The 26,791-nt window shown below is 41.3% G+C and overlaps 2 protein-coding genes across 2 annotated transcripts; one reads left to right on the top strand and one right to left on the bottom strand.

Annotated features, from left to right (window-relative positions):
* Positions 1 to 6: 6 nt before the first annotated feature.
* Positions 7 to 20,210, bottom strand: tsc2 (TSC complex subunit 2). Its single transcript, XM_023422053.2, has 32 exons — positions 20,098 to 20,210; positions 18,537 to 18,725; positions 16,360 to 16,544; positions 16,162 to 16,248; positions 15,950 to 16,060; positions 15,709 to 15,856; positions 15,184 to 15,301; positions 15,032 to 15,080; positions 13,933 to 14,058; positions 13,664 to 13,737; positions 13,417 to 13,543; positions 12,516 to 12,659; positions 12,285 to 12,422; positions 12,074 to 12,177; positions 11,815 to 11,896; positions 11,317 to 11,472; positions 11,117 to 11,236; positions 10,637 to 10,759; positions 10,429 to 10,535; positions 10,148 to 10,313; positions 9,922 to 10,044; positions 9,680 to 9,814; positions 9,220 to 9,409; positions 8,963 to 9,056; positions 8,774 to 8,876; positions 8,290 to 8,384; positions 5,938 to 6,078; positions 3,046 to 3,207; positions 2,763 to 2,921; positions 2,551 to 2,663; positions 1,434 to 1,676; positions 7 to 585 (listed from the first exon to the last, which is right to left on the bottom strand). Exons 3-32 carry the CDS (start codon positions 16,492 to 16,494, stop codon positions 233 to 235), a joined length of 4,026 nt encoding a protein of 1,341 aa, XP_023277821.1. The 5' UTR covers positions 16,495 to 16,544; positions 18,537 to 18,725; positions 20,098 to 20,210; the 3' UTR covers positions 7 to 232.
* nthl1 (nth-like DNA glycosylase 1) lies at positions 18,861 to 25,393 on the top strand. Its single transcript, XM_023422058.2, has 7 exons — positions 18,861 to 19,031; positions 19,958 to 20,275; positions 21,230 to 21,498; positions 21,589 to 21,759; positions 21,916 to 22,075; positions 24,110 to 24,215; positions 24,899 to 25,393. Exons 2-7 carry the CDS (start codon positions 20,029 to 20,031, stop codon positions 25,203 to 25,205), a joined length of 1,260 nt encoding a protein of 419 aa, XP_023277826.1. The 5' UTR covers positions 18,861 to 19,031; positions 19,958 to 20,028; the 3' UTR covers positions 25,206 to 25,393.
* Positions 25,394 to 26,791: the final 1,398 nt, after the last annotated feature.

The raw sequence follows: 26,791 nt of genomic DNA, 5'->3' as shown, positions 1-26,791 counted from the left end.
TCTGGTTCAAATAAAGTATGTACAGGCAATTTGGCACTTAGCTCAGTCAATTAAAGGGGACCTAGGACAAGCAGTCAGGCGGACAGGAGGGATGCGCTCATGCGTAGCATTCAATTTCCTAGTACATTATGATTCTCTGTTCTGTAGTTAACTATTCTGAATGTGACGTTGTATTTATTTTACGGATGTCACAATGACATTTTTATGATCCTTAAATTTTGGGACACATAACTCACCTGCACAGATCAATTCCAACCACCAACAGGATAAAAACAAACCACAAACTTTCTGATCTTTGAAGCTTTTTCTGCCCAGACTCCTCAGACTGTTCCTCACCAGTGTTGGAGCGCTGGATCAGGTTTGCCTTGCCTCCGACGCTGCTGTGTGTTTGGGTCAGGGGCTCGGAGACGGACGACGGTGCAGGAGCAGCAGTGCTGGCAGGAGCACTGGCTGTCTGGGTAGGAGGCTCCTTCACTCCCTCCATCGCCATCAGGACACTAGAAAGCTCCTGCAGTGGCATGTTGCCGAGCTCAGAGGAGAAGGGACTGGGTGGGTTCTCCAGACACATCAGCCAGCTCGTGTTACCTGTGACAACAGACAGAGACAGTCACTAATCTACTGTAAAAGGACCTTAACAGGGATTTTTTTCCTGTTTCATTACATTAACGACAATGAAAACACATTTGCTTTAAATTAGAATTGACCATTTAACAAAGCACGTTGTAGGGTTTTAGATGAATTTCCTCCAGGCCCCCACTCACAGTAGTTCAAGTCATTAGTACAGTATAAAAATCAAAAAACAATAAACATGCTTGAGATAGACAATCTACTACAGTAAACACCAAGTTGCCTAAAAGTTTTTTTCTTGTATTTTTATGTGGTACCAGAGCTGCAAGCAGGGACCCTTGAGGGACCCCCTCACCAGAGATCCATTTTCTGTGACTCCTCTGCTAAAAAACAGCCCATCTATTGTGAAACAGGGTGTTACTTGGTTTTAAAAAAAGAAAAATATTGCTACAATCTCAGACCCAACAAAGCTTAACAAGTTTGTTCCTATATTACCACACAACAGTGACAATAACAAAAAATAAGGCAGACAACATGTTCACTGTGATGGAGTAGTAATCATCTGCAGGATTCAAGTCTCCGCAAATAGATTTTCCTTTTCTCCTGAAACTTAAAAGTCGTGCCTGAGAGAATCTATTGAGAGGCATCTGGTCTGCTTTAGAGAATGGCCTGATGTACTGTTTTGTATAACTAATAAGTAGTTAAATGACCAAAATGTGCTAAACCACTGTTGTGATCTGGTGTTAATTATAATTTAAAAAAGATAATAATGAAATTAAGTCATCATCATCAACCACACAGCTACCAAATCCCAAGCCTCACAGACTTGGCACTCATTCACTTGTGGCTAAGTGTGTTCTCCATACCAGACGGCCTCCGGATGAAGATCTCTGCCCAGCCCTGTGTGAGTATGGGAACAAACTCAGCCAGACTGGGGTTGTCTTTGAGAGGTGGGGGAGCAGACGGGGTGGCAGATGTGGAGGAGGGAGGACCCAGGCTGTCCAGGGTGGGACCAGAGGAGGGCGACAGAGGAGCGGCTAACTCGCCCTCAGAAGGGGACACGAGAGGACTGAGACTCTGAGCAGGACCGGCACGTAAAGCGTGGCCACCTGGAATATAAAGTCAGAGGAAGGTCATCATGATTATTTATTAACTCTTCTCATTGCATTACTCACATTATGTTCAGGACAGTTTGAAACAGAAAGCTTATCTGATAAGATATTAAGATTCAATGGGGGAAAAAAAATCACAAAGGTCAGCTATAATAAGACATCAGACACAACATAATAACACGCAATGCACTGGGCAGAAAAAAACGGAAGGAAAACATATTTAAGTAGACTGACAAACCCATGAATGTTATCATGAAAATATACACTTGAATAATATACAGGCAGCTACATCTTGTGATGACATTTCGTATCTGGCAGATCCGCCAACACGAATTCAAAAGCACACCGAGTACAGACGCATGTTAATGCGTGAAGGATCACAGCAATGAAGTCTAATTTTGCATCCCATTTTCCTTTAAATGTACTACAACCCGATAAAGAGTAATGATAAATAATGTCACTGATCTTCATTTACATAACATGTATCAAGAGTAGACAGGGGGAAGAGTGGGTTGCCGTTTAAAAGGGATGTGATAACACAGGCAGGCAGAGATAAAAGTGTGGCTGCAAATCTGAGGAGGATAAAAGCTACTTGATTATTTCTCAATTCAAGACAGCAGGAAAGATCACAACTCATTTTACCTGCTCTATAAAAGCGTCTCAAAATGCATTTTTGGAAAATAGCACTAAACAAATGATGGTAGATCTTGGCCACAATTATTATAAAAAAGAGTGGTATTTTAGTATTGTCCCGCTAACATTAGAAAATTCTCTTCAATATAATCAGTTGTATTCTAACAATGAGGGAGAGGTTGCTCTATCATGGAACGTACTGAAGTGTTTACCTGTCAAGCACCTTAATATTTATTACCTGACATAGAGCGGACCCGTATGCGTGTGGCTCTGTTGTGTTGCTGGCTTGACTGTGACTCCAGTTTGGCCGGAGCCTCTTTGGTTATTCGGGTGTGTAGTGATGGATCTGATCTGCAGGACCAGGAGATGGAAACAATGATTTAACAAAAAAATTATAATAATTCAGAGGATTCATCCTGTTCAGTGTGTGTATGTGTGAATGTGCTTCACCTGGTCATTTCCCCTCCTCCTCCCAGACGTTCAGCCATGTCCAGGCCTAACAGTGCTTGTGTTCTGACCCCTCCGCTGGTTGTTATGGTCACCAGCTTGTTGCCAACAAGCCAGGTCATACTGCGACCCCCTGCCAACAGGAATTCTGCGATGGGAGACCTAAGAGGGCAGTCACAGGCCAAATTCATAACTGCTATAGCCTCTCTCCATTCTTTTTCCAAAACTTTACCACTGTTAAGTGCCACCCACACACACACATACAGAGAAGAAATTTCTTGCCAACCTCTTGGGCAGTGCAGAGAAGTTGGAAAACACATATCGTGCCATCATGTCCAGACAGGTCTCAGTGAGCTCCAGGTGAACAGTCTTCAACCCCTCGTCTGCCTGAGTCACCGCATTTTCATCAGCGGAGCCAAGGCTGCAGGTGGTGGTCGAGGTGTGCATCCTACAGCAGGAAACAGGGAGAAGGTTAAACAACAGCGAGATGGGCAGAGGAGCGAGAGGAGAGCACACAGGCTCCTGCTATTTTTTTAACATGTAATCAGTGCAAACAGAAACATGCAAGTACTGATATACAGGTGAAGTATAAGAAATGCACAATATCATTAAAAAAAAAATTTTAAATCACACAAACACACCTCTGCACATCTCTGTTTATATCACATGCAAAACAAACATTTATATGCACACATACATCCACATGTGTGTGTATATAAGAAAACGCACCATAAGATAATCACATTTTCTCTAGCACACAAACACAGACACACACTGGGACATGGCATAAGTGGCTGTGATATCACATTGGTTATCTCCTATAATGTCAGTCAGCTCTGTGAAGGAGGCTGAAGGGATCTGCGGTGTAGCATGTTTTATGCTCACTAAGCCACAGGGATGCACAAAAACATCTCAGCTTAAACAAAATCTCTCAATTAGTATTCACTGAAGAGTGAGCAGCGTCTCTTTCTATCCACAACAACCATTAGTGCTTGTTCTATAGCCAAGTCAGGTTAAAAGCACATTTACAGATGTTGACACCTTCAGTCGGGATGTAGAGATTCCTAGATTTGAACTGAAAGCAACGCTGCCTGGTTGCTCAAAAGAAACACACTCAAAATGAGCGATTCACAACAACACTCTGAGGATGACTGTGCCCAACTGAGATATCTGTTTATCCCAATGGGGAGTATTGAAGGCACTGTTTTCATGAATCATCCTGACAGGAACATAAATAAAAGTGAAATAAAGGATGAATATTAAAACAAATTGGGGAGAAAACAATTATGGGAAGAATAAAAAAAAGAGAGCAATACAAAAGGAGCATTTGTCCTTGGTGGATCTATCGTGGTAACTGCTTTAGCTTCATTTTACTGTTTCAGCTTCAAAGACACTACAATGGTTCAGAGGAGCCTATCTTGACAGGGATGCATCTCAGCTGACAAGATGACTTGTCAAGGTTTCACGTATCTACAAGATTATATCCTTGGTATAAAACCCAATTCAGGTATCTGTACAAATGCAAAGTAAAATGTTTTAAAATGGAAATTTAGGCACACAATCTTAAGTCTGAGAGGTTTGCGCATAAATCTTTAATACTTCCATCAGGGGGAAAAATCTCTTTCACTCAGACCAAGTCCCAGTATGTGAATAAACAACTCTTCCACACATATTTATACTTACCATTCTTCTATTGACAATTATTCATCTTTCACTTCAATGTCTAGTGGACACGTACTCCAGACAACATGACCATGAAATGCTCACAACTGAAACAGAGTGCAGTGTCTTCACTGCTTCCTAATATTACTTACCACATCGCTATCCATTGTACTTCATTTCTAACTAAAGATGAATTTTATGGCATTTATAAAAATTTAAGGCTCTGCTTTTTTAGTGTAGCTACAACGGTCAATACCTTTGAATGGGTGGCAAAAGCTGAATCATTTTAAATCCTATGTGTATGTGTCACTTTAACGTCTAAAACACAGCTTAAAACACAGTCATGTTGTCTGAGGTGAAACCAGTCTCCACCACGAGGCAAGCTTCAATCTAACGCGTCACTCAGGTGTTACCATTCAAGAGACAGAGACAGAGAACACACTGGTTGAGAAAGAAGCAGATTTGGCAGCTGAAGCAGGTTAAACAGATCTACACTGCAGTTGTTCAGCCTCATTAAGTTCCAGGCTTCACTATGAAATTAAATGCAATACAAAGTGATTTCAAACTTTCCAGTGCAGGGCTTTTACTGCCATCTGTTGGGCATGAGGTGGTATGACATATTTACGAGTGTGGCAACAGAGCCACATCTGCCAACTGCAGTGATAGATCATACATCTGTCAGTCACTCAAGCAGGTCAGCCAAGCAAAGATAAGCATAAAGGTATGAACATAAGTGAGGCAAGGAGTGTGTATATGTGTGTGTGGTGATATGAATGGTTTGAGTCTGTAATCAAACTGTATCAAAGTTCACACCAGCCCAGCTAGTCCTAAAATCCCACACTAGGAGATTGCCATGGTCATAGCAGCACAGTGTATGTTTGTGAGTGGAGCAAAACAAAAACAAAAATATGTCAGGCTAGCAAACAAAGCTGTTGTGCTGCTGTGGTCCCTGTCACTGGCAGAGGAAACAGTAGTGCCCTCCCACCAGGAAGAGGGAGGCAGAGTTGTTGGTTGCAGTTGTTGTCAATCAAGACACCATCACTTTGGATACATATGCTTTGCACCGGCCCCGCCTGCCATTAATTTCTTGTTAGGCCAATCAAAACTTGTCAGCAAAACACACGAACAAACAAAAACAAAATCAAAGTCAAACCACAGACAAATAAAAATAAAAATAAAATCAGTGTGTTAGAGCAAATCAAAAAGAAAAACATGGATCAAGATGTTTTCAGAAGTCTTCTGCAAACACTGCATGCAAAAGCAAATCAGAAAACAAAATCTAAAAATAGCAAGTGTATGATCGCAGCCCAAAACAAACCAAAAAGGTTGACACACAAACCTTCCTCCAGCATGCACCACCCACTCCAGGTATCCCTGGCAACAAGCCACCCAACGCCCACCCAACGTACCCGCATGACAATGAACCTACACCCCATCAACCATCCCATGGAGGAGGCAACAAGTGTTTGGGTTGTTTTTGTTTTTTGTTTGGTTACCCAGAAGGCTCTTCTCTAACCTGCGGACCGCATGTTCGGAGACACTGATGCTGCGGGAGCGGAAAGCGTCCATGGCTGACAGGTCCCTCAGCTCTTTAACAGGAGAGCTGCTGCTATTGGCTACCGCCGCTGCTGCCTTCGCCACTTTTGCCGCCCGCAGACTGGGCGGTGATGAGTACCCATGGCGAAGGGTGAGGGGAACGGGCCCGGGTTGGCAATACAGTGGCAGTGGGCAGTAAGGGGGTGGGTCATCGTGACGGTGGAAGTAGTTTGGTAGTGTAGGGGGAGAGTGTGGTGTGAGGAGGTATATCAGGAGACAGCAGGAATCGTCACGAGCATCAGAGCAACATGAGCAGGTCACCACGGGGCGTACACCACGCAGAGGGGAGGGGAGAGGGAAGGGGAGGAGTGGGGGGTGGGCGCAGGGTGCAGAGGACAGGGCCACAAAGGTCAAAGGGCAGAGGTCACAGGAGGAGGAGAGGGGTCAGGAGCAATGTAGGATGGATCCAGGATGACACGACCACCCCCCAAAACCACAACCACAACGCAGCACCCAATCGCAGGAGGCAGGGGAGGGGTCAAATGAAGAATTGAAAGAAAAACAAAACAAGGTGAAAATTAACAGCAGTGAACACTATGAATCAGATTACAGGAGAGCGGAGTAAGAAAAAAAGGCTAAACATCAACTAAAAAGGAAAACAGACAAGCTACAGCAGAGGGTAAAACAGCTTCTGCTATTCAGAAAAAAAAAATACGCACAGAAAGTATTCAGGAGAGCAACAAAATAACATTATTTCACACAGCAGGTACATAGTGAAGCCAAGAACTAGTACAGGAGAAGTAAAATAGTAGGGATGGACTCAGCACAGGCCTGACATAATGGAAGTTAAAAAACAAGAAAAAACATAAATCCAACTGAAAATGAAATGCTGGGTTAAACCTGAGGGTTGGAGCACAGCAAGTCTGGACTTAATACTACAGATTAGATACATCTCTAAATATTGTTCTTCTTATAGTGTACTTTTGGAGACCTCTAAATTAAATCTTGACATCATATCCCGTAGTGTTATGCCTATGACATATGACCAAACCTTTTGACCTACATGAAATAACCCATGTGGACTCTGACATGCAGAGCTCCAACCCAACAGTGGGCAATGAGCAGCACAAGGACAGATGACTGGGTGAATGATAACACAATATGGAACACTGAAAGTGGGTTCATACAGAAGATCAGTAGAAACCGATGTTAGCAGAGGCACTGCTGTAACAGGGAGTGTGTTTGATTGCAACGGCAGCAAGAGCGTTATGAGGTTTTTTTAAAATAAATCATGAAGTGAGGGACTTAAAAGAAGACGTGTGTACAGAGGCTGCACTATTTCCTCAAACATATTTAATTGAGCAACAGGGGGGGAGAGGGAGATTTAATAAAAAGCTACAATGAATCTCAAAAATCAAAAAAATAAGAAATCATATGGGGCAGGATTGAATTATTTTTTAGGAAGCGGCAGCTTGGTCTCATACAGTATTGGTTACTTTTAATAGTTATTTTGGGTCTTCAGAATATTCACTGTGAAATGCTATGGAAATACTGGCTTACCTAGGAGATGCCGACACAGCCCAGTTAATAGCTGGTTAAACCTCTGTTCAGTTACCCCTCCTCTCTGTGATCATCTATACTGTGTTTTAATTAGTAACTTTGGATGCTTTTTACCATACGATGTTCACGCAATTAAAAATCGGACAACCGACAGACATTCACAGCATGTACAGATGAGCGTAACGCCTTGCTGAGAAAAGCTTCCTTAAACCTCTGTGTGAAAGACCGTCTCTATTTCTCTTTGTGTACATGTAAGGCCTGTATTTTTTGTGCTCATAAATAACAGATGGAAAGATGTGACAGTGGAGAAAGAAAAGCAAACTCTTCTTTCCCCATGCTATCACTCTATGTGCACCATTATAAACTAAAAGTGGTGGGCACAGTAACACAAACACCTGGACAATGTAATACAATCCTCTACAAAAAAGCTGTTAGCTTAGATGACATAATAATATGCAGGTGTTCATGTTATTTTGTCCACCCTGTGTGCCATTAATATGAGGAGAAGTGGGTTTAAAAATAAACATAAATCGTGGCAGAAAGAGACGTGAAAGACGTGAAAAAGCATAAACAATAAATAAAATGAACTAATGATCACCATGGCAACCTGAGAGGAGTCATTGCAACCATCACGCCACATTACCAGTCATGCTGAGTCCCCTGCTACCTTGGCAACCCCAAGCCTCTTACACAACAATGGCCACATGGGCAGTGTGTGGTGCTGCTGGGTTGTACGTCAGCATTTGCAGCTGTGTATGAATGGATGCTTTACCTCTTGGGTCTTTCGTTGAGGCTGGTGCTTCGGGCGCGAAATGGACTCTGCTCATGACCATCATCGAATGGCAGCAGGGCGTTGGAACGCAAACCCTGGAGAAAGAGACAAACGTGAATATAAAGGCACAAAAACACCAAACTGAGGAATGCTGTAGTTAGAGTGAATACAGGGTCTGCAGCAAATCTCAAATAAAGTTAAAACATTTAAGCATAAGGCTCAGGTAATTTAAAATTTTACATCACATAGACTAGGTCATAAAGACCTTAAAAGATCCTGGGCCTGATGGAGAAGTAGGGGAAATGAGGGTATGTTAGCATTGTACATGCACTGTGGATAAGCCCAAAAAGTCACTGAAAGTCACTGTTGAACTGTAATGTCACAGTTTGTATTCTTGAGTTACAGTGGTAATGTTATATTTCAGAATAAAAATGACAAGTCCTAAAACAGTCAGTAAAAGGTAGAAAGGCAAACCAGCACAAACCTTTGTGATGTACTGAACAAAGTCTTTGCGGAAGGGGAGTCTGCAGCGTATAAACCACATAGCAATTACATGGTGGGCCAGGGACACGATGTACTGGTTGAACCTGATGGGAATGGAAGAAACAAAAAGGTCAGAGTGTGTCTGTGCATCTGACAATAACCATGTCTTTGTGTGTGTGTGAGCACTCACTTGGAGGGATTAGTGTAGGGTAGAGAGATGGCAAACACACTGACATACTGCTCAGCTACAAAGTTGGCATACAGATGGGGCAGGCGCACCAGAGCTACGAAATAGAAATGAAGAAAGAGCAGATCAATCAAACACTCTCTTATTTTGGCCTTTATCTGTGAAAAAAAAATCCAATGTGACTAACTGACCTTGAACATTCAACAATATCAAAGAAACAATAAACTGAATACATTTTGAGAAAAGCTTTTGGGACTCACTGGACAGGAATTCAAGCATAGGTGATGCCATGGCAACAGTGGCAGAGATGTGGGTGAGCTTGACGATAAGAGCGGGTAGGAGCTTGATCATGATGTCAGGCATCTCCACCGTGCACATTGTAAGGGCCACAACACACTGCTTGGCACAGCGGTAAATGAGGCCAGTCTCAAGGCACTGAACCAGCTCTCTCTGCAGAAGGGAAAGGAAAATAACTAATGTTGATTTAGTTTTAGATTTAGTTTATCTTTGCTGATTCTGTGTGTCTGTCTCCATGTATGTCTGTAGGGTGGCTAGTAAATCTGAGAAATAAGGTTATGCGTGGTATACAGAAACCAGCCACAATGGGATGATGTTGGCCAAATGTAGATCTTCTTGCTGCAAACTTGATGGTCAGTAAACCAAACACTCAAGCTTTAGAACATCCAATTTTTCTTACTTTCTACACACTATGCCTTGTACCTGTCTCGACTGCTCCAGGTAATTGTGGTAGGAGGTGATCGCTGTGAGGACAGGAACCACCGCCAGCTGGACATCAGTGCGGGAAAATCCCTCTGGGGTCTTCTTCAACCGCTCTGAGATCAGCCGATCTGTCACCTACAAGCAAAGAGACAAAGAAATGAGCAACATATAGTGGCATTTAATTATATGCACAGTACAGACTTTTAATCATAGATTTGTATATATGTTTTTGTTTGTGGTACCATGCAGCAGAGTGTAGAACAGAGCTGGTCCAAGCTGCACGGCGATGTCAGCAGCAGCACTTTGTACTGCAGCGTCCACGGCAGCTTGTCGAGAACGAGCTTTAGCACCTTCCAATCTGTTTCCTGCCAGAGAAAATCGGAAAATCAACAACTGTCTGATATCTTTAAGGACAGCAGGAAATCAGTGTGTGTGTGTGTGTGTGTGTGTGTTTTTGTGTGTGTGTACCATCTTGAGGCACTGCAGGAGGACACTGAAGGCAGGTGCGTAGGGCAGGTAAGCTGAGCGTATTGAGGCCGTTGAAGGGGGAGGAGCAGCGGGGGGAGCTGGGCTACCAGCAGGAGGAGATGTTGAACCTGTTGGCTTCTTTTCACTGACTCGCTTTTCTGGCTCCCTGCAACCATGAAACACACATCAATAATTTTCTTATCATTTAGTTGACTGAACTATAATGAGCAAAGCAGCTGCAGGTAAGAGATGTGACAAGAGCGCTATGTGTGTGTCCTCACCCTGCGTCACAGTAGCAGTAAGGGCTGAACCTCATGGCTCCGTCTTTGTTAGGGACTCCGAGACGGTGAAGAGAGTCTGCACGCATCATCAGGAAGAAGTCAAACACCTGAGAGAGACAGAAAGTCAACAGGAAATAAGGCAGACCGTATACATTACAAATGCAATAAGAGATACACACATATGCACAGAAAAATCAATTACCCCTACCTGTAGTCTAATACTGGAAGCAATAGATGAACAGTACTTGTTCTTGTAGTGAAGCTGCAGGTGGCTGATAAGCAACTCATAAACACGACTAGCATGGGTGGCTGGTAGGCTGTAAAGCTTGCTCTGCCAGGAGGGAAAAACAGGAAGGTTAATACCAGATTCAACTGACTTACGTCAGACTCACTAAAAAAAATTGTAATTGCTTTTTTTTTCCATAACTAGATAATCTCAAGTTAAAAGTTAAAATTCAAGAAGAGAAGTTGACAATCATCAATAGTTAAAGATATAGTTTATAAGAGAATAAAAATAGTGAGTGTTTAAACCTTAGATCCTTCTTACAAATTAAATTAAATTATTCTGAAATAACATCCCCTCATCATCAACCTTAAAGAATAACAAAACCAGGCTTTAGATTTTCAGCTCATGTTACATTGCTCTTTAATGTAACTTAGGTGATTCTAGCCCTAGTATGTACTCCACCTGCAAGATTTCCAGCAAGCCCAGTATAGCAGTCCTGACGTCCTCCATAGGAGACTCTGCTGTGGGGTCTCTCTCAGAAAGCTCCAGGGGCCCTGAACAAACCAGAGAGCGACTGGCCACCTATAAAGAAAACAAACACTGCAATCATCTCATCTTGGCTAAAATGTAGAAAACTGGAGGGTAGAAGTGAGATTGTGTACCCGCTCAATGATATCCAGCAGACTGGTGAAGTGGTGTGTGTTGCAGCCCTCAGCGAGGTCAACAAGTAGCTGGGTGGCCTGCTTTCTGACGGCCAGGTCCCGGTCTTCAGCTATCCCACTGAGCTGGGGGATCACCACCATTTCAATTAACTCATCCTGGAACAAATCAAAGAAACGAAGAAAACCACAGAAAGAATTTCATTGTGAGGAGTTTTAGTGATCTATTCACCTGAGAAAAATGCATCAAAACAAACATTGTACACAGTGCACAACAGGAATTTTCCAGACAGACAAGAAAGACATACAAAAACAATTATGTGTATGATCACTTCAGTGGTCAGTAGTTTAATAAACACGTCTGTAGCTATTACATGACTGATAAAACAGGAAATTTAATAGGCCTGTATCTCAACCGTAGAATGTGCATACAGACTGGCTAACAGACCACTTGAAAGTAAGGATGCAAATGTGTGTGTGAATGTGTGTGAGTGTACAGACCTCGTACAGCTGTCGGTTGGTACTGAGAACGAAGGAAAGAATGTGAAGCACTTTGATCCTTATTACACTGCGAGTCTCGTTCCTTTCAGAGAGACAGTGGGATACCAGAGATGGACAGGAAAGATTCCAACACAGCGAGGATGGGAGGAGACAGAGATCAAGGTTATGACTAACAAAGTGGAGCGCAAAGAAAATACCAAAACCTGCCCACTGAGTTATTAGATATCATCACCACTGTGTGTGTGTGTGTGCATCTTACCTGAAGAATTTCTCCATGAGGCGGTGAAGGCTCTGAATCCAGCTGTCCTTGGCTGGCTGGATAGACTGGGCCCTGTATGAGATGAGGGTCAGCACTGATGCATCCTGTCACACATAGAAGAGCAAGATTAAAACAGAAGCAGCAGAATATACAAGGACTAAATGTCAATACAGGATGGCACAGAGAGAGACAGATACTCAGAAGAACTAACAGGTCTCTTGTCTGCACATTTCTCCACCAGACTGAAGAACTTCTCTGTGGAACCGTGGTAACCGTTCTGCTCATACAGCTCCTCTACTGTGGTCAACAGCTCATAGACGATGGCCTTCAACTCCGCACTGCCTATTGTCTGTAAAGACAAATGAGAAAGGCCACAAGATCAAAAAAGAATTGCTATTTTACTCTATGTGTGTGTGCATGTGCAATTTGTATCTGTGTGTACCTGGATCTGCTGCAACAATCGCTCTATGATACCCAGCAGGATGTCCCAGGTGACCACCTGCAGCTCCTTGCCGTACTTCTTGATCAGTCTTGTGATGGAGAGGACGATTTCATAGGACACCACCTCATTGGCACACGACATAGCCTGAGGGGCAGAGGTCAGACACCAATAGTCACCGTAACTAATTGTTTACATTCACAGCATCAAGTATAGTCTTGCTTTTTCAAACGACCCTCTATTTAGTCATTTGTCATGCATCTTTACTCATCAGTTGTAAGTCTCAGCTTTTCTAAATACAGAGCTGGAGATGGGGCAACAACTGTTCCACTCGATACTGCTAGACGGAAAATACATATAGTATTACTTACTGTAATAAAACAAAGGTGCATCCAGCCTACTTTTCAGTGACAATATGAGAGGTAAACAATTAATCACTAAATCATTAAGTTGCTCGAGATGCCAAAACCCTCTGGCTTGAAATGTATTGTTTTGAAATTTTTTTCTGTGGTAGTAAATTCAATATCTTTTGGTTTGGACAAAACTACAAGTTTTAATATGTCACCTCTGGCTTTAGAAAGGTGTGACGGACATCTGCTTTGGGATATTTTGTCAACCAAATGTTTAATCAAGAAAAATAATAATCAGATTATATGACAATGAAACTAATCATTAATGCAGCCCCAGACAATGCAGGGGGTTGTATATAAAAACAAAAATGTTATTTGTGGCTTTGTCTGCCAATTGTGCATTACTTCTGTTTTCATGTAAGTACTAAGAAACCTTTTAGACCAAGATATCTATATTAGAGAGAAAGAAAACTGTGTCCCTCGCTTTGTCTGTCTGACTAACTGGCTAACTGGACCATGATGGAGACATTTTGGTGTGTGTGTGTGTGTGTTACCTTGTAGAAAGATGGCAGAACCAATGTGGGTGTGTTTTTGAGGGCGGGGAGTCTGTGTGCACCCCACAATGCCATTCCAACAAAAAATACAGCTCCTCTCAGCAATGGTGCATCCTCCATGTACACCCTGGTGAAGAGTGCAAGTAGTTAGAGAGACACACAAACAGGGACCAACAGCCCCTCCACAATAGTATATGTTTATTAATGCACCACATGGTCAGAAATGTGCTGAAACCTGGGACAATACCTCTCCTCCATGATGCGGCACATGGTGTAAATAGCACTGTGGCCAAGGTGAGTCCCCAACACCTTCCTCATTAACTGCAGAGGCAGACAGCACCACGAGAGAGAGTAACAACAGGGGGGAAAAAGATCAGAAGATGCAAATATGAATTATGCTCCATCAAAGCAGAGACTTCACACAAAAGGCAAACATGCGTATGTAAAATGTGTATGTGTGTGTGTGTGTGTGTGTATATATATATATATATATATATATATATGTTCTTCTCCCACCTTCCAGCAGGATTCACAAAACTCCTTGACATTGACTGTACGACAGAGTGTGATGATGAAGACAGTGAGAGAGTCTGAGGGCAGGCAGTTGTAACACACCACTGCATCCAGGACTTGTAGTGCTACCTGGACACACAGACCACACACACACAAGTAGGTGTCACTAAAGTGTTAATTATGTAGTTAATGGGTATTGATGATGTTTAGATAATCTTAATTTGTTGCATTTTTCAAGGTCGTAACAAGAGGAAATTACAAACCTCTTACACCAGACTGTCAGTTGATTGTTAAACATTAAGCATCACATATTCACTTTAAAAACTTTTTATGTCGTCTTGTTTATTATTTTTATGTGGATGTAAAATGCAAGTTCCTGTTTTCCTCCTCCATGCTTTAATGTATAGGTTCTCCACTTTAGCATACATGTAGGAAGAACTATATGAGTCTGTAATGCTGTTGCCAATTATAAAACACAGTGTAACTTCAATATTTCTGCACAGTTCCCATTGGTAAAGTGTTCTCTAAGCTTGGCAGTTAAAAGCATGTTAATGCACATTCATAAATGAAGGCCCACAACTAACTCTCTCCTAACATTTGAGAATCAGAGAAACACTGGTTTCTTAAAAGGACAGTCTGCTAAGGCAACATGGTGCCTATAAATACACATTTAGCAAACACTATATACATGCTGATAAGTAATCCCCACTCAAGCTCTGCATCAATTACCACAAGATCATATGTTTTAGTTTGCCCTGAGTATGGAAAAGAATGGCCCTTCTTTACATTCAGCCGTGGATCAGCGATTTGATCCGTGTTTAATGAAAATTTGGAACGTTCTCATATTATTTCTTGGATCTGTGAGCCTCTAACAGAACCACTGAATGACACGAGGGCTGCAATGACCAAATTAGGTGTCTATTACCAGTAGACAACAGCTATGACTTTTGAACAGGGCAGCATGTACTGTTGAATGCTAACGAGATGACTGAACAAAGAATGTGTTGATTGTTCCTCAGCTGACACTTGAAAACATGTTGCATGGCAGTTACAGTTGCTCGAGTGTAATGACAAATAAAGCAAAGGAAAAACAAATACTCGCCTCAATATCTGTTGAGGATGTTGTTCTATTGCACAGGAGACAGATTTTCCTGCAGAAGGCACAACAGAACAAGCAAGAAAAAGCAAGTTATAAACATTTCCCAAATTAAAGAGAAACAAAACTATGTCTATCTCTTTGTCTGTCTGACTTACTGGACCATGATGGAGACATTTTGGTCCAGGTAGCAGCTGTTGAACTTCACCAGATTTACGAGAACATGGAGAAAGTCAGAGGTAAGACCTATGTCCATCCACAGGAGGACAAAGCGTGCTGGGGGAGAGGAGAAAACAGAGAGAACATACCAATAAATAAATGTAAAAGACCATTCATGCCTTTAGAGGTTATAATTACAAACATAATAACAAAGGTGGCTTGTATCAGCTTGAATATCAGTTAGCAGGATTTTCAGCTACCACAGAGGGATCAAATCTTCATAAAAATTCATCATATCTGTGCCCAAATTGCAGATGTTTTGGAAAGAAACAAACTGCAAAATTAGGTGTAGTCAACACAGAGACCATCTATAAAAAGGGAACATTGATCACAAGTTGAAACTAATCAGCAGAGACTTGACAAAGACGTACTGTACATACAGTATGAAGCGTTGGAAAGTAGGTTTAAAGTCTGTATTTGTTTTGTGTTTGACACATCACTGAAAACTAGATTTTTGATTTTACCTATGTCCTCCTCCAAGTATGTGATGTCTTTTCCATTTTCCGTTAAGGCCTTGAAGACTTCCAGCCTATCGGAGAGGTCTTCGTTGCAGGGTTGGTAGTCTCTAATCACCTTGAAAAAGTAGGCTCTCAGAGGTCCGAGTCGCTCTCCCTTCAAATAAACAGTGAATATGCTTTTAAGAAATTACAAGAACTGTATTTCCATTGCCTGTGTGTGTGTGTAAATTGTGTCTATATACTGTACCTGTCCCTGTATAATGGCCCTCAGCAGCTGCAGGACAGCATGTCTGGCCTCAGGTGGCTGCTCTGGAGTCAGCATGTCCTCCACAGCTTTCCATACTGCCTCCACTGCATGCTGAAAAAAAACAACATATGTACATGCGCACACACAGTTTTACTAATACAGGTGACTGCATGTACTGTTGTTTCACACCATGAGACATGGTGCAGACTTACCTCCTCAAATTTTTTTGTTTTGGCAAGATCACAGACGTGGTTCATCATGCGAACGCGGTTACTCAGACCGCAGTCTGGGTGGAGCTCCTGAAAGATACAGAGGTGAAGAGTAAGGCCACACAAAAAATGATGGGTAAATATTCAGAGGCATGAGGTGAGCTTGAGTGTGTGTGTGTATGTGCAGTCTCTTCTGCACACCTTGATGATGTCAGTCGTAATGATAAATTCGGACGGTTTGGTGTCACTCTGTTTGCTCGGTGGGCGCGGAGGTCCCAGCCCAAAGATCCCCTTCACCTTGTCCTTCAGACTCTCCTTACTTGGTTGTTTATTCATGGCCCGGCCGGGAGTGGTGATAGACTGCACAGTCTGGGACTGATGGCTGACTAAAGAAACAATAACACACGTATAGAAATTTTGCAACAACCATCACAGTTAGCTTCAAGAATTACTTTGCAAAACCTAAAACCTTAAGTCCAGAAAATACATTGGATGTTCTCTAAGTGGACTTGATGTGGCTTGCCAGCCAGCAACTGGATGGATGGTAGCAATAGGACATAAGTGTTGTCAGCCAAAACCCACTGCAATTGCTAAATCACTTCGCAATGAGCTATTAAAGAGATGTATAGAATGATGTCATTGTACATGACAGTACAACATTAGCTATAGCTTAGAGTTATACTAGTAACATGTTGACAATGCAAATCTAGCATCAACAGTAAGCATCCATGTGATTAAGCACATAGACTTGAGACTTAAAGGGTCAGTTCACCCAAATAACAAGTTTTCATTGTAAATATTTAGTAGTAAAAAGTTCTAAACTGTTCACAATGAGCTGTGTAGATTATCCAGGGTAACCAAAACATGTACTGTTTCACTACAAACAAAATTCTGTTCACCTTTGTTTTGGGTTGGCAGCAAAACAATGAAAAATATCTCTGCACACCCGAATGACAGGTTTATCAAAGAGCAGCACAACCTAATTACTATATCAGACCCACTCAGATTGGCATACTTGAGTATATCTCTAATTTCTACTTTTTTGTCCTTCATTTTTGGGAGATATTTCATGGGTGAAAAAATATATAAATGTAATACGCGTTCACTATTTGTCCTCTTCTTTGAGGTCTTTCTGTAATTGTTTGACATTTGGACAGTGTGAGATTTCTAGACAGATGTTAAAGTTATCATTTCATCTTGGTGTGGCAGGCATATATCAGCATATATTACTCGCTGGCAGTGACTGGAGAGGGATTATTTTCGTGTTAATATACATACAGTACATATACTGTACATCCTGTGGTTTGTATATTTCCATTGATATTTTATTTATATGTTGGCATTTGTGCCATCTGCTGTTATTATATACTCACATCTCTCATTTGTCTTTTGTTATGCCCTGTAAAACTTAAATTTAAGATTTTGAATAATCATTAAATTCTCATTTTATGCATGATTAAATAAGTGACACATTTATGATGAATATTGGCATTTTTTGCATCATTTACCTTTTGTCTATTTCTAAGTTTTTGACAGTGTGAAGTTTCCCAGATTTCTTAAGAAGAAATCTGAATATTCACCAGGCAACAGTGAAGTGGTCTGCCACCCAGATATTCACACATCAGTTTAGTCAGACAAAAGTGTATTTATCTTTTATTAAGTTTGCAGAGGTGGTCTTTGATACAGACGAGGTGGCAATCTACAACACTTGTGGCAACCCTTTTGCCCACTTTCCATGAATGGCAATTAGTGTATGTCCACAGATATTTTTGAACCTGGTCAAATAAACCCCAAACTAGTGTAGTGGTGGAACATAGGAGGCTCTGTACCTCTGTGGGGATTCTCTGTCCTGGGATATCCCTTTATAGCAGTTATGAAATTTGTATCAATATAGAAGTGTATATCATTGTTCACAGTGCATTGCTGCATCAGGATGCCGCAGTTACATAAAAATGATTGTATGTCATTTTGGTGAACAGTCCCTTTAAGACTTCCACCTACAACTATCCAGCAGTGAAGTTTGGAGTCCCAGCCTGTTAATGTGTAAACCCGGGGGGAGGCAGGTTTGAAGAATTTGCTGTCATGTGGACTTGACAGAGACAGAGACAGAGACAGAGGGGAGGGGAGGTGAGCAGACAGACAACGACTGTTCTGTTTCAGTTCAACAACAACAACCACAGCGGTGCAAGGTAGCCTCCGACCAGAGCAAGTTATATCTGTGAACACTACACAGCATAAACAAGGCAAAAACAGGAGAGATGTACAATGGCGCTACTGAACCGTTAGCGTCGCTTTACATTGCCTTCTTCTGTGGCATTCAAGGTCTGGTAGCTTCAAAAACAACACCTCCCCCTCCTAGCCTCCTTCTCTCTTCTCACCTTATAAAAGTTGAGTCGCTTTCAGTTTCATTCAGTCACAGCTTCGTCCATATGCAGCCAACTGAGCCGCCTCCGTCTGTCTGTGCATTCACACGACTGTGTGTATGCAGCTCAAAGCTTGTTCTCGTCCAAGCTCAGTCCTCCACTCCTCAACCGGATGACACAGTAATGCTGTGACAGGGGCATTTCCTACAAAAACACGTTTGTCGCGCTCGCTGATGGGAAATGTAGTTGTAATCGAGCTAAACCCATAAACTACGACAAAGCCCGTTTGTTAATTTGGTTTTCTGTGTTATGACAAATTAAAAGCAAAATAACTTCACAAAGGTGAGCTGCCGTTATTTCCCCCAACAGCCCACTAAAACCGTTTGACAGTCGAATAATGGCAATTAATACATGTGTATATATTACTGAAACAGAAACGTTACCCAACGGTAAAGTTGGCTAGCAGCTAGCTAAACCAGCTGACGATGCTGAAGTTGGTTTCTCTTTGGGGTGAGTAGCTGCACCTTCGTCATGCTGCCTCTGAGTGGAGACTTTGGATAACAAGTTCAAGCTACTGCGGTTTTATGGTTTAAAGAATTAAGCTTTCATTGTGTTACTGGTTACTGGTTTATACTATCATGTAATTATAAACAAAATCACTGAAGGAGAAATTTGGATGTTAAGAAAGAGAAAAAGAAGTAGTAAGTCATTTTCTGTACATTTTAAGTACCTCCCTGGTGTTGACACAACTTATGAATACATCTTTGACTCTCCTTAGCAGAGGTGGACAAAGTACACAACTTTATTACTTGTCCTCCTGGTCAAATATTACTGCAATACTAGTGAAAGTTGTTCAGTCAGATCTTAACTCTTAAAGTACTGGAGTACTTGATTTTAAAAAATACAGAAGTATTCGAAAGTACATTTTTTTATGTCAACTCATTGTTGTATTGGTCCACATTTACAGAACCTAATGTCTGTGAAGCAGCTTACAGACTGACTGTAGAACATCTTGTATATATAGCAAACATGTAAAACTAAATTAATCTTTCTTTATTTCTAAAATTTCAAAGGTGGACTTCAGATAAGGCTGTGGTCTCTGGTGGAGCCTCATCTTTATCTAAAATAGCACTGCTTCCAAGTAAAGAGTACTTGTAGAGTACTTGTATTTATACCTGCAATGTGGTGGAGTCAAAAGTACAATATTTTAAATACATATCTTGGTATCAGATAGTTATGATTCAGGTTTTAAATATTTATAAAAAAAATATCAATCTTAGGATATAGTAATTTGGAACTGCTAATTGTCTATAATGTCATGATTGCAGCATAATTTAAATTGGTTGAGTTTAGAATATTTTCTAATTATCTAAAAAAATATATTTATGTTTTTATTCATCAATTAATAATATTGCGTTATTTATTTGTTTACACAGGGTGGTGAACTTTTCTGCTTCCCTCGTGACCAGAAAACTACAAATATGAAACCAACTTCAGCTTCATCTACATGCCTCACGTAAGCTGCAGCACGAGGATCTGTTATGTAGTCCCATGTTTCAAAATGACTTCTCCTTACTTCATGCAGAGCAGATCTGTTGTCACTCGGATTCCTGGCTGCAGACCCGCGGCCTCTCTGGGGTCCAAACTCAACAGACGGAGGAATGTGGATCCAGTTCCCTCTGTGGCGGTGAAGGTAGAGGTGGAGGAGGCGAGGATCTCTGAGCAAACACCCTCCTCTGCCCCTTTATCGACGGGTAATGTTGCACACAGCTTCCCTCAGACATCAATAACAATATTTAGGAACGAATGAACCATCACACACATTAAATTAGTTTCTAAATATCAAAATTCAAAGATTGTGAAAAGTTGCTACGATTGTTTTGATTTGTTGACTGTACACTTGGCGCTGCTGCATCTTAAAAACAACTGACACCACCTCTGCCACAGAGCAGATCATGCCCCTCAGGGCTGCAGAACATCTTATCTCACCTACCAACGTAACCTTTCAGAGGACATGTAAGAATAGTCCCGAAGTAAACAATACACACTATTTGGCCAAAAACATATGGACAGATGCAGTTATTTTTGGTCTGGGTCTGATTTTCATGGGCTTGGCCGCTTAGTTTGATAATGTGACATCATACAGTAATATTCAGGGTCCCAAGACACATGCTAAGGGACATGACATAAATAAAAACAAAAGAAAAGCAGAAAAAATCTGCAGCATTACATTATGTTTTTTCTTCAGTATCCTCTTCCCATTGTTTTCTTTTTGTTATGATCAAAAATGTCACTCTTTGGCCACTAGACATTAATGCAAGCAGTGCCTGGGGTTCACAACAGTCATTGCTTTGATTGAAGGGGTATCCAGCTAAAAGTGTTGGGGACCACTGTTGAAGATAATAGTATGTTTCCAGGTTTGTGGTAAGGGTTTGGGGAAGATCATATCACGATTCAAGGTGTCAGTGCCCCCTGTGACTGAAGCTAGGTACATAAAGAAATTATTTTTCCCAGTTTGGTGTGAAAGAATTTGACTGACATGCTCAAAGCCCTGCTGAATGGGAGCAAATCCCATCCAGAGTAAAAAAAATTGTAGGAAGCTTTTTGTTTGGTCATTAATTGGTTTTGAATTTCTTTTAAATGCAGATGTTTTGTATTCCCACCCTGGGTCAAGTGTTTTTCATTCTCTCTTCTCTGTGCTCATCCAGGTGGGTGCCATGAACTCCTCCAACATGCTCCTGTGCAGCCAAAAACAAAAGCAGACACTCTCCCGCTGTCTTCACACAGGCGCAGGAGGAGACAGCTGAAGGTGGAATATGACAAGGATGAAGGCGTTGCACCTGTGAAGACAGGACACTGGGAACCTCCTGACTGGAAGAAACAATTAGAATTCATTCGTGAGATGAGGCGCAGCCGAGACGCACCCGTAGATAACATGGGAGCAGAGAAATGCTATGACACAGGAGCTCCTGCACATGTAGGTGTGGTTTAGATCATTTTCTTTTTAAGTGTAAAATAAGTCAATAGTTCAAATAAATCCCTTTGTTGCTTTTTGCTGGCGGCACAGGTGAGACGGTTCCAGGTGTTGGTGTCACTCATGCTATCCAGTCAGACCAAGGACCAGGTGACAGCAGCAGCTATGCAGAAGCTGCGAGCACACGGCTGCACTGTGGAAAATATTCTCAACACTGATGATGAAACACTGGGAAAACTCGTCTACCCTGTCGGCTTCTGGAGGGTAACTCTCTGTCCTTTTATGTGTTACATCACTAAACTTTGATGAAAACAGTTTGCGGCCACACTTTCACCTTCACACCCTCTGTCACTTATTCTTTTGACCATGTTTTGCACTTGAATGAATCTCTCCTGGTTTGTCCCACCCACTTTCCTCCAGACTAAAGTGAAGTATCTGAAGCTGACGTCAGCCATGCTGCAGAAAGAGTTTGGAGGGGACATCCCAAAGAGCGTGGAAGAGCTGGTCCGCCTGCCAGGAGTTGGCCCCAAGATGGCTCACCTGGCTATGGACATCGCCTGGGACCAGGTGTCCGGAATAGGTAGGGGACATACTGCTGAAAACACTTACCACTGCAAGCACAGCCACTTAGAAATCAAATGGAATAAAATAAATACATGATGTCTAGCTGAGCAGCATGAATTCACATAGTTGGAAACTTAACTACAGGCAATAGCTGTTGCTTATAGATAGATAGATAGATAGATAGATAGATAGATGTCTCCTAGGGGAAAGTCATGCATCCATTAGCTCATTGTTGATAATAATAATAACAGTTGACAATAAATAAACAGTAATAATTAGATGAGTCCACTTCCTGTGGCTGAGGTGTTCTACAGCCTGATGGCAGTGGGAACAAAGGATCTCCTGAACCTCTCTGTTCTGCAGCGCAGTGAGATGAGACGTTTGCTGCAGCTGCAGCTGCTTCTCTGTCCTGCCAGAATGTTGTGGAGAGGATGGTTGGTATTTTCCAAGATGGCCTCCATCTTACATTGCATACGTCTCTCCACAACAGTCCTGAGTGAGTCCAGACTCCTGCCAAGCACAGACCCAGCCTTTTTGACCAGCTTGTCCAGTCTCTTTGTGTTCATGTCAGACTGCAGCATAAAGAAGTACACTGGCCACCACTGACTAATAAAACATGTGCAGCATTTCACTGCAGACGTCAAAGGACCTGAGCCTCCTGAGGTAAAAGAGCCGGCTCTGCCCCTTCAGGTAGATGGAATCTGTGTTCAAGGACCAGTCCAGTTTACTGTCCAGGTGCACACCTAGGTATTTATAAGTGTGCACCACCTCAATGTCCTTCCCTTGAATGTACATTGGCTGAAGGGTGGGCCTAGACCTCCGAAAGTCCATGACCATCTCCTTGGTCTTGGAGGTGTTCAGAAGGAGGCAGTTCTTGTCGCTCCATTCACTGAAAGCCATCGCCAGATCCCTGTACTCCTCTTCCTGCCCGTTCCTGATACGCACCACAATAGCTGTGTCATCCGAGTATTTCTGGATGTGGCAGGACTCAGAGTTGTATTTAAAGTTGGCCGTATACAGGGTGAACAGGAACGGAGCCAGAACAGTTCCCTGTGGAGCCCCAGTGCTGCTCATCACTGTCCCTGAGACATAGTTACCCAGCCTGACGTACTGTGGTCGTCTTGTCAGGTAATCCACAATCCAGGATGTGAAGCAGGGATCCAGCCCCATCCCTTCCAGCTTGATATTATAGATATCTGTAGAGACTTCTGGTAAGGAAACATGTCAGAGCACCTGCGTCCCTGCACACTATTTTACCACAGCATTATTACCATATTATGTGATGAATTTATTATTTTCATATTAATGAAGCAAAGTAATATTTGCTTTGTTTGTGCAAGTTTCTTTAAGAAATTTAAAAAAAAAGAAAAAGAAATCAGAAGACTTTTTATTGTCTTTTGCTTGTGAACTCTTCCATACACCACCTACAGTAGATAAGCACTTAAGGCTGCAACAGATGATAAGATCAATTGCTTTGTCTATAAAGTGTCAGAAAATGATAACAATTTTCAATTTAATAAACAATTTCCTGAAGCCCAAGGCAATGTCTTCATATTGCTCGTTTTGTAGACCAACATGCCAAAATCCAACAAAAACAGTTTTTATGTAACATTAAACAAAGAAAAGTAGAAAATCCTCACAACTGATTAAACTGGAACGAGGTAATGTTTGTTGTTTTTGCTCAATAAGTGATGATTAATCTTCAATCAATATAGCTATAAAATTGATTTTCTATTTTGATCACCTATGATTATATATAATGTTATATGATTAGTTCTCTGTTTCCAGCTCTATTTGATACATTACTAAAATCAGTAGCTTGTTGCACTGAGGCCAATGGTGTTGTTGTGTCTCCAAGGAATTTACAGTTGATGAAGTTGCAGCATAGTAAAATACCAGATTAAATAGAAAAAGTAAAACTACTGCATATTTGCAATTGTGTGAACAGACTGAGTTTGTGCAACATAGTGAGTCCACATTACGTTTACAATTTTTCAAAATTACAAATGTGTGTGAGCTTGCTGTTTGATGGTGTTGATCTTTCGTTTAGGTGTGGACACACACGTGCATCGCATCTCCAATAGGCTGGGCTGGCTCAGGAAGCCAACCAAAAACCCGGAGGAAACACGCAAGGCCCTGGAGGAGTGGTTACCCAGGTAACAGCATGACTAATTCACTGCTGATGACCTGCACATCCTGATTAGCAGGGGCCAACAAATCTATAAATATCAGAATCACCAAGATTGACCTAGAAACATACAGTAAATCACTGACTTTGGTAAGTGACAAGAGCTCTTCATCACGTGATGTGTTCACTGATACTAAGTAACTCTTACAATTAATATTAGGAAAACTTAAAACTTGGTAATTTAGTATTTAATGGTGAGGAAGGGTGAACCCATCACCTGCAAAATAATTTTCAGCTGTACTGTAACCATGTCTGTCCCTGACAGCTATGTTATTATCCAATTAAAACATGAGAAGTAGCTTCTGGTTGTTCAAAACACTATAGTTTACGGTAGTATGTGTAAATTTGAAACATTTTCTTCACCTAAAAGCAATTTCAGCGTTATTATTTTGCTGTAGCGCTGATACAAATGTAATTTATTGAAATTATTGTATGAAAAATCGAGCATCTATTTCTTTAATTTGCCATCCCCAGCAGCTATTGACTACATGCAATGAGATCTGAAGTTCTCCTCATTTCTACAGAGTTTTTTGATTTCTTTCATTTCTGTTTGATGGTTTTACAGCCAATAAAAACTTTCCTTCAGGAGTTGATTGCCCTTCCCCTGAGTGGTTTAAAAAGTTTAAAGTTACCTCTCATACTCTTTTGCAGGGAGCTTTGGAGTGAGATCAACTGGCTGCTGGTGGGTTTTGGACAGCAGCTTTGTCTACCCGTCAACCCGCTCTGTTCAGTGTGTCTGAACCAGCACAGCTGTCCATCGGCCCACAAGAACTCTCCTACAAAGAGGCCTAAAGCTAGATCTCCACGCTCCCCGGACCCAACTTCCTCCCTTAAAATAAAAACTGAATCTGGACAGAACTCTGCTGCTAAAGATGACAGGACAAAGGAGGAGTCACTGCCCACACCTGTTTCCCCCACCAGACAGAGAAGGAGGTTAAAAACTAAGGTTAACTATTAATTCAGTCATCACATAAGTTTTTGTCTGAGCTGTGAACACGTTTGACACAAAGACGCATATACATTCAAAACACACATATAAGCTACACATTATGAAAATGGTTAATTCACATTTCATATTAGATTAGATATTTTTGTACTGTTAGTGCTAAACTTTTTTTTACCAATTAAAAAATGTATGTTCTGAAACTGAATTTAAAGGTCTTTAATTTCAAGTTTGCCATTGACTCCAATAGAGGGACTTTGCCTGTTGCATATTGAGGAAAAATAACAATAACATGAACTTAAAAATTATGTTTTTTCAGTGCATCACCAGCAAACCCATTTCTGTTGGTGTTGTATGCACCTGGAATGTACTTTATTATACTGCACTTAAAATGAAACAACATTAACCAAATAAACAACATACAAATATACTAAAGACAGTAAGTAATCTCAATAATATATTTCTCATGGAAGCTGGTTGTATTTACTTTTTGTATTTGGCCTAAGTCAAAAGAACTGACCAAACACATTATCAACAACATTATCGTGTTGGTTCAAAAACACCATCTTTTTATAATGACATGACTGCATCTGTGCAGCCTGATTACCACTTAATATATTTCACAACTGCTGGTTACATGATATTAATCAGCGGTACCTGCGTAAAGGATACATTCATAATTTTTCAAACCTGTTTTAATACAGCAGCCAGGTGCTCAAATGAACATGGAAACAGGTTTTGCCTGCTGTAATCTGTTCATACTTGCCATTATAACCTCCATTATATGATGTGATGGGGGACAAAATTCACAGTCCTTGTTATGTATTGACATTAGTCCATTTTCAAGGCTGTCTGTTGTTTTAAGACAACCTTAAAAATTGTGAACCTTTCTTTTAAACTATACTAATACTTTTTTACAACTATAAATACTTATTCTGTTATGTAATAGTCATAAACCCTTTATATTATTTATGGCAGAGACTTGAATTACTATGCAGAGCTTGTTTGGTAAAACAACAGAGTACTAGACTGTTTTAGCAGGAAGAGCACAAGTGTAATTAATAACAATAAGGACCGCATCCTATTAGGTGCGCCTGAGCTCCTGGTATTGTGCATGTTGGCTGAATGCCATGGATCACTGGGACACTTAGATATGGAACAGAGCCATGTTAATGTTGTTACTTACACCTGAGTTTATCTTGCTCCAACAAAATGTCTTATACAGAGAATTCTGATACAGATCAGAAGCCACTGTAAAATGTTAGACATGCACGTATTTGTGACAGTATCCTCAAGTTTTTAATTTGGTTATTTTAATCATTCAGTTGTTTGGTGTTGGTTGTTATTTTGTAATGATTAATTAACCAAGAGAGAGCTGACTGAGTAAGTCACACACATTTGCAATGAGCTGGCAGGTTCTGCCGTTAAGCAGCTGGGTGGGTACCTTGCTTAAAAGCAGCTGACACAGGTGACCCAGAGGCAATCATTTAATATTTCACCACTTGTGTGGATCTGATGTGTTACTCAATCAACAGTGTTGAGGATTACTGCCACTGGAAAAGCATTAATCCAGCTGTGGGTAGGAAACTGCACAGATATTT

The sequence above is a fragment of the Seriola lalandi genome, unplaced genomic scaffold, assembly GCF_002814215.2.
Source record: "Seriola lalandi dorsalis isolate HSWRI2012SDOR001 ecotype SW California unplaced genomic scaffold, Sedor1 jcf7180002054678, whole genome shotgun sequence".
Taxonomy (NCBI): Eukaryota; Metazoa; Chordata; class Actinopteri; order Carangiformes; family Carangidae; genus Seriola; species Seriola lalandi.
Note: the sequence above shows the minus strand (reverse complement) of the source record. Positions and strands in the feature narration are given on the sequence as shown.

Coding starts and splice junctions, on each gene's coding strand:
- tsc2 (XM_023422053.2), bottom strand. CDS start 16,494: ATGAATAAACAACCAAGTAAGGAGAGTCTGAAGGACAAGGTGAAGGGG. Junction 12,660..13,416: donor TTCTGCCATCTTTCTACAAG/GTAACACACACA, acceptor TCTGCCCCTCAG/GCTATGTCGTGTGCCAATGA. Junction 10,760..11,116: donor GCTTGCTGGAAATCTTGCAG/GTGGAGTACATA, acceptor CCCTCCTGGCAG/AGCAAGCTTTACAGCCTACC.
- nthl1 (XM_023422058.2), top strand. CDS start 20,029: ATGCCTCACGTAAGCTGCAGCACGAGGATCTGTTATGTAGTCCCATGT. Junction 20,276..21,229: donor CTCTGCCCCTTTATCGACGG/GTAATGTTGCAC, acceptor GTGCTCATCCAG/GTGGGTGCCATGAACTCCTC. Junction 22,076..24,109: donor GGACCAGGTGTCCGGAATAG/GTAGGGGACATA, acceptor TCTTTCGTTTAG/GTGTGGACACACACGTGCAT.